Source organism: Papilio machaon, chromosome 1, assembly GCF_912999745.1.
Source record: "Papilio machaon chromosome 1, ilPapMach1.1, whole genome shotgun sequence".
In the NCBI taxonomy this organism is placed as follows: Eukaryota; Metazoa; Arthropoda; class Insecta; order Lepidoptera; family Papilionidae; genus Papilio; species Papilio machaon.
In genome coordinates this window covers 4,701,373-4,709,655 of record NC_059986.1, presented here as the reverse complement: position 1 = coordinate 4,709,655, position 8,283 = coordinate 4,701,373, and the positions used below count along the sequence as shown (strand labels likewise).

Here is an 8,283-nt window from a genome sequence, read left to right as displayed (position 1 = left end):
GAAATAAATAAAACACTATATTTCTGTGTTATTTCAAGTCATTCAAAGTTAAGGTAGAAATACATATTTCTAAATAGTAGTATTAAAACTAATAGTTAAGAAAATCTTAAAATTTACCTATTATAAGATAAAATAGAATGTTACATGGAATGAAAACTAAATGCATGTACTATTTACTACATATATTTAACACAATCTTATCGAAAAATGGCTGCATATTGTTTAATAATTTATGAATTCCCTTCTATCTTTAAACACCAATTGAAAGGCAGAACTTAAAGACAATTTATAAGATTTAAATTGTATATCTTGAAAAACTACAATTTTTAAACATTTAAATACAAATTTAATTTTCCTTGCTGTCAAATAACTAATTATAAGGTACTTGATCAAGGATACTAAAGAAATTAAACTTCATCAATTGTTGGTAGCCAAAATGCCATGTTTGTACATGCAGATGCTAACATCATAAACTTAGGATTAAATTGAACACATTGTATTGGTGCTGGATGATCTCCATTTAGTACACATACTTTGTACCCAGTATCAGCATTCCAGACATGCACTCTACCATCAGTAGATCCACTAAAGATATATTGAGAATCAGGACTAAATGAAGCTTCAATTGGTATGCCTTTATTGTTCAAATGTCCAGTGAATGTTTGGAGTGGAGTTCCATGGTATGCATCAACTAAACGTATAATTGATCCGTTTGTACTTATTAACATAGTTTTGCCATCCCGTGAAAATTTTAATCCAGTCCAGTCACATTCCTTTTCTTGATTGAGTTTAAATGTGACAAAAGGACCTTTATCAAATGATCTTAAATCATACAATTTTATACTTTCAGAATTTACTCCAGCTGCAAATATCAGTCCTTCAGGATCATATGCGGCTACAGGCCGTCCTGATAAGTGCATTAGGCCTTGACAATTAGGTGATCGAAGATCCCAAAGACGCAAAGTTTTATCTAAAGATCCAGATAGAAATGTATCTTCTACAGGAGACAGACAAAGCGTAACAACTTTTTTCGTATGCCCTGGGAAATATCTGATGTATTTGTTGTCATGCAGTGACAAATATCTTATAGTGTCGTCAACTTTGGTAGAACTGTGAATAGCTGTATTTTTGGCATGCGTGAAATGTATTAAATCGACACCATATTTCTTGCTATTAACAGTTATCATTTGGGTGCCCTTTTCACAGTCATATATGACAATTTGATCATCTTCACTGCACGATATTAAGGTTTCGCCATTGGGTGAAAAGTCTATACTGTTTATTTTGTCTGTGTTTTCCCGAAACACTTTTGCTACCTTAAAACTTCTAACAACTTGATCGACCAGTTTCATCATTTATAGTGTAAGCAACAACTTTCAATTCTCTAATCTTCGTAACAAATTTACTAAATCATGAGCTACAGAAATTATACCCTCGGTATTTTAAGAGGTAGGTAAAAATTCAACATGACACTCCAGTAATTGTACTCGAGATCGCGCGCCCATCGCCCACCATGTTAAAATGTTACTATTACTCTTACTCTTTGTTTGTCAGTTTGTCACAGAGTGTAACAAACATATAGGGCGACAAACTTATGCAGCCTAGTGAGAACACCTCCGTGAAGTTGGCCCCCTCACTTTAATTTTTTTAACTTTTTTTTACGCAAATCGTTTGAGAATCGTTTGAGAGGGTTTGAGAGAAAAGAAATATCGTTTGAGAGTTCCTACTTTCTCCGTAAAAACAATTTCAAATTCTAGTGTGAAGTTGGCCCCCTCACTTTACTTTTTTTTATTTTTTTCAATGCGAATCGTTAGAGAGTCGTTTGAGAGACATTAAGAGAAAAGAAACATCGTTTGAGAGTTTTTACTTTTTCTGTAATAAATATTTTAATTCTGGGCATCGAAAGTTACAAATCGATTTTCCTTTTTTTCCGAATTAAATATGGCAATCATGCACTTGGACGTTTCAAATTTATTGTGTAGGTAGAGAATGGTAAGAGAGTGATTGAGAGAAAAGAGAAATCGTTTGAGAGTTAATACTTTTTCTGAAATATATATTCCAATGTCGGAATCGAAAGTAACAAATCGATTTTCCTTTTATTTCGAAATAATTATGGCAATCATGCACTTAGACGGTTCAAATTTATGGTGTAGGTAGGGAATGGTAATAGAGTGATTGAGAGAAAAGAGAAATCGTTTGAGAGCTAATACTTTTTCTGAAATATATATTTCAATGTCGGAATCGAAAGTGACAAATCGATTTTTCTTTTATTACGACTTAAATATGGCAATCATGCACTTAGACGATTCAAATTTATGGTGTAGGTAGAGAATAGTAATAGAGTGATTGAGAGAAAACAGAAATCGTTTGAGAGTTAATACTTTTTTTGAAATAAATATTTCAATGTCGGAATCGAAAGTTACAAATCGATTTTTCTTTTATTACGACTTAAATATGGCAATCATGCACTTAGACGATTCAAATTTATAGTGTAGGTAGAGAATGGTAATAGAGTGATTGAGAGAAAACAGAAATCGTTTGAGAGTTAATACTTTTTTTGAAATAAATATTTCAATGTCGGAATCGAAAGTTACAAATCGATTTTTCTTTTATTACGACTTAAATATGGCAATCATGCACTAAGACGTTTCAAATTTATTGTGTAGGTAGAGAATGCTTAGAGAGTGATTGAGAGAAAAGAGAAATCATTTGAGAGTTAATACTTTTTCTGAAAAATATATTTCAATGTCGGAATCGAAAGTTACTAATCGATTTTCCTTTTTTTCCGAAATAATTATGGCAATCATGCACTTAGACGTTTCAAATTTATTGTGTAGGTAGAGAATGATTAGAGAGTGATTGAGAGAAAAGAGAAATCGTTTGAGAGTTAATACTTTTCCTGAAATAAATATTTCAATTTCTGAATCGAAAGTAACAAATCGATTTTCAAAAACTTACAAATCTCAAAAATTGAAATATTTATTTTAGAAAAAGTATTAACTCTCAAACGATTTCTCTTTTCTTTAAATCAATCTATAACCATTCTCTATCTACACAATAAATTTGAATCGTTTATCCTCATGATTCCCATATTTAATTCGAAAAAAAGGAAAATCGATTTGTAGCTTTCGATTCCGACAGTGAAATATTTTTTTCAGGAAAAGTATTAACTCTCAAACGATTTCTCTTTTCTCTCAATCACTCTCTTACCATTCTCTGTCTACACCATAAATTTAAATCGTCTAAGTGCATGATTGCCATATTTAATTCGAAATAAAAATAAATCGATTTGTAACTTTCGATTCCGACATTGAAATATATATTTCAGAAAAAGTATTAACTCTCAAACGATTTCTCTTTTCTCTCAATCTTTCTATTACCATTCCCTACCTACACCATAAATTTGAATCGTTTAAGTGCATGATTGCTATATTTAATTCGGAAAAAAGGAAAATCGATTTGTTACGTTCGATTCAGAAATTGAAATATTTATTTCAGGAAAAGTATTAACTCTCAAACGATTTCTCTTTTCTCTCAATCACTCTCTAAGCATTCTCTACCTACACAATAAATTTGAAACCTCTTAGTGCATGATTGCCATATTTAATTCGAAATAAAAGGAAAATCGATTTGTAACTTTCGATTCCGACATTGAAATATATATTTCAGAAAAAGTATTAACTCTCAAACGATTTCTCTTTTCTCTCTATCACTCTCTAATCATTCTCTACCTACACCATAAATTTGAATCGTTTAAGTGCATGATTGCTGTATTTAATTCGGAAAAAAGGAAAATCGATTTGTTACGTTCGATTCAGAAATTGAAATATTTATTTCAGGAAAAGTATTAACTCTCAAACGATTTCTCTTTTCTCTCAATCACTCTCCAAGCATTCTCTACCTACACAATAAATTTGAAACCTCTTAGTGCATGATTGCCATATTTAATTCGAAATAAAAGGAAAATCGATTTGTAACTTTCGATTCCGACATTGAAATATTTATTTCAAAAAAAGTATTAACTCTCAAACGATTTCTCTTTTCTCTCAATCACTCTCTAATCATTCTCTACCTACACAATAAATTTGAAACGTCTAAGTGCATGATTGCCATAATTATTTCGGAAAAAAAGGAAAATCGATTAGTAACTTTCGATTCCGACATTGAAATATATTTTTCAGAAAAAGTATTAACTCTCAAACGATTTCTCTTTTCTCTCAGTCACTCTCTAAGCATTCTCTACCTACACAATAATTTTGAATCGTTTAAGTGCATGATTGCTATATTTAATTCGGAAAAAAGGAAAATCGATTTGTTACTTACGATTCCGATATTGAAATATTTATTTCAGGAAAAGTATTAACTCTCAAACGATTTCTCTTTTATCTCTATCACTCTCTAATCATTCTTTACCTACACCATAAATTTGAATCGTCTAAGTGCATGATTGCCATAATTATTTCGGAAAAAAAAGGAAAATCGATTAGTAACTTTCGATTCCGACATTGAAATATATTTTTCAGAAAAAGTATTAACTCTCAAACGATTTCTCTTTTCTCTCAGTCACTCTCTAAGCATTCTCTACCTACACAATAAATTTGAAACGTCTTAGTGCATGATTGCCATATTTAAGTCGTAATAAAAGAAAAATCGATTTGTAACTTTCGATTCCGACATTGAAATATATATTTAAGAAAAAGTATTAACTCTCAAACGATTTCTGTTTTCTCTCAATCACTCTATTACCATTCTCTACCTACACCATAAATTTGAATCGTCTAAGTGCATGATTGCCATATTTAAGTCGTAATAAAAGAAAAATCGATTTGTAACTTTCGATTCCGACATTGAAATATATATTTCAGAAAAAGTATTAACTCTCAAACGATTTCTCTTTTCTCTCTATCACTCTCTAATCATTCTCTACCTACACCATAAATTTGAATCGTTTAAGTGCATGATTGCTGTATTTAATTCGGAAAAAAGGAAAATCGATTTGTTACGTTCGATTCAGAAATTGAAATATTTATTTCAGGAAAAGTATTAACTCTCAAACGATTTCTCTTTTCTCTCAATCACTCTCCAAGCATTCTCTACCTACACAATAAATTTGAAACCTCTTAGTGCATGATTGCCATATTTAATTCGAAATAAAAGGAAAATCGATTTGTAACTTTCGATTCCGACATTGAAATATTTATTTCAAAAAAAGTATTAACTCTCAAACGATTTCTCTTTTCTCTCAATCACTCTCTAATCATTCTCTACCTACACAATAAATTTGAAACGTCTAAGTGCATGATTGCCATAATTATTTCGGAAAAAAAGGAAAATCGATTAGTAACTTTCGATTCCGACATTGAAATATATTTTTCAGAAAAAGTATTAACTCTCAAACGATTTCTCTTTTCTCTCAGTCACTCTCTAAGCATTCTCTACCTACACAATAATTTTGAATCGTTTAAGTGCATGATTGCTATATTTAATTCGGAAAAAAGGAAAATCGATTTGTTACTTACGATTCCGATATTGAAATATTTATTTCAGGAAAAGTATTAACTCTCAAACGATTTCTCTTTTCTCTCTATCACTCTCTAATCATTCTTTACCTACACCATAAATTTGAATCGTCTAAGTGCATGATTGCCATAATTATTTCGGAAAAAAAAGGAAAATCGATTAGTAACTTTCGATTCCGACATTGAAATATATTTTTCAGAAAAAGTATTAACTCTCAAACGATTTCTCTTTTCTCTCAGTCACTCTCTAAGCATTCTCTACCTACACAATAAATTTGAAACGTCTTAGTGCATGATTGCCATATTTAAGTCGTAATAAAAGAAAAATCGATTTGTAACTTTCGATTCCGACATTGAAATATATATTTAAGAAAAAGTATTAACTCTCAAACGATTTCTGTTTTCTCTCAATCACTCTATTACCATTCTCTACCTACACCATAAATTTGAATCGTCTAAGTGCATGATTGCCATATTTAAGTCGTAATAAAAGAAAAATCGATTTGTAACTTTCGATTCCGACATTGAAATATTTATTTCAAAAAAAGTATTAACTCTCAAACGATTTCTGTTTTCTCTCAATCACTCTATTACTATTCTGTACCTACACCATTAATTTGAATCGTCTAAGTGCATGATTGCCATATTTAAGTCGTAATAAAAGAAAAATCGATTTGTCACTTTCGATTCCGACATTGAAATATATATTTCAGAAAAAGTATTAGCTCTCAAACGATTTCTCTTTTCTCTCAATCACTCTATTACCATTCCCTACCTACACCATAAATTTGAACCGTCTAAGTGCATGATTGCCATAATTATTTCGAAATAAAAGGAAAATCGATTTGTTACTTTCGATTCCGACATTGGAATATATATTTCAGAAAAAGTATTAACTCTCAAACGATTTCTCTTTTCTCTCAATCACTCTCTTACCATTCTCTACCTACACAATAAATTTGAAACGTCCAAGTGCATGATTGCCATATTTAATTCGGAAAAAAAGGAAAATCGATTTGTAACTTTCGATGCCCAGAATTAAAATATTTATTACAGAAAAAGTAAAAACTCTCAAACGATGTTTCTTTTCTCTTAATGTCTCTCAAACGACTCTCTAACGATTCGCATTGAAAAAAATAAAAAAAAGTAAAGTGAGGGGGCCAACTTCACACAAGAATTTGAAATTGTTTTTACGGAGAAAGTAGGAACTCTCAAACGATATTTCTTTTCTCTCAAACCCTCTCAAACGATTCTCAAACGATTTGCGTAAAAAAAAGTTAAAAAAATTAAAGTGAGGGGGCCAACTTCACGGAGGTAGTGAGAACGGCGCTGTCATCGAAGTTGGTTACAAAAAGTCACTGGCCTCTATATATGGACTGGCTATTAGCTGTTTTTTTGTGCCTATTTGATGTTGACATTTAGTAAACCAAACTAGAGATGAGACGTATCGTTTACAACAAAACCTCCTTTGAGATGTCTTTTTATAAACATGGAGATTTTCTTGCACTGAATCTATTACTATTTTGTTTCATCATGTCTAATACATTAAAATTTTCAGACTTCTTTAGAATATTCGGTTCTTCTAGCATTGAGTACAATTTAGGTCCGTCTACTTCTAAAACAAGGTATTTTCCAAAATATTTAAAAATTAAGCAGTTTTGCTTCCCCGGCTACTTTGAGACGCGTTCTACTAGAACGGCTTTGGGATTTTTAACGCTAATTCCTGGAATTTAGTGGAATATTTGAGTTTTTTTCTGACAATTTAAACATAACCGTGTATTGTATATTATCTAAATAATATATTTTAAATGCATGATAATGGAATACTAAAAGATTTAGGGTTTTGACATTGTGTCGTTGTAGGATAGGAAAAAGGCGCCGAAGGTCCTAAATGGAAACAAGCAGTATTTGTATATTTGAATGATACTTAATGTTCTATAATATAAAATCATACTGTGATGAAATAAGTACTTTTATACTTTCTCAAATTACTAGTAAACATAGTCGATATGCTTTTAATTCAAAGTTTTGCGAGCATTATGTATGAAACAGTTAATTTATGCTTGGATCAAATTTAACAAGTTTTGTAATCGTTAGCCACAGTTTTAATTCTTTATTATCCCATGGAAATCTGCAAAATAAATGAAATGCGCAGTTATTATGATTTAATGGCTTATCAAAATTTAAAAAAAACCCTGGTTGGAGGGCGCTTCAGTCTGATTCTGTATAACATAGAAATAAGTTCCACTTTTTCGCAATATAGCTATAGTTTTTATATTCCTGATCAGAATATACGCATAAAAATAAAGACGTCTATCTGAATTATCGATAAGAAACATGAACAATCCTATTTAATTATCCTCTCTATATGAAAATTAAAATCCAAGGATTAGTGTTGAAAGTCCTAAACCCGTTGCAGCGGAACGCTTCACAAAGCATCCAGAGAAGTAAAACTGTTTAATTTTAAAATATAATTTTAAGATCAGATAGGCACAAAAAACGGCTAATAGCCAGTCCAGATAGAAATAATAAATAAAAAAATACTAAAAAGTGTATTCCGACGTAAATGTGTATTCTGTGTTGTAAATAATGGAAAATTGGACCATTTACATTTAAAAATGTGTTTAAGAAAATGGTTATTGTGAACTTATCTATTACTATAGGGAAGTGTGAATTTTTTTTATTTTTCGAAACATAAAACAACTCCAAAAAAATCACAAAAATATAAATTAGATCATTTCTTATCGTTTAAAATAAACTTTAT

General features: G+C 30.6%; 1 protein-coding gene across 1 annotated transcript; it reads right to left on the bottom strand.

The window, feature by feature from the left end:
* Positions 1 to 238: 238 nt before the first annotated feature.
* On the bottom strand, positions 239 to 1,530 carry LOC106710747 (WD repeat-containing protein 82). The gene has a single exon (XM_014502905.2). It carries the CDS (start codon positions 1,353 to 1,355, stop codon positions 408 to 410), a length of 948 nt encoding a protein of 315 aa, XP_014358391.1. The 5' UTR covers positions 1,356 to 1,530; the 3' UTR covers positions 239 to 407.
* Between the last annotated feature and the right edge of the window lie 6,753 nt (positions 1,531 to 8,283).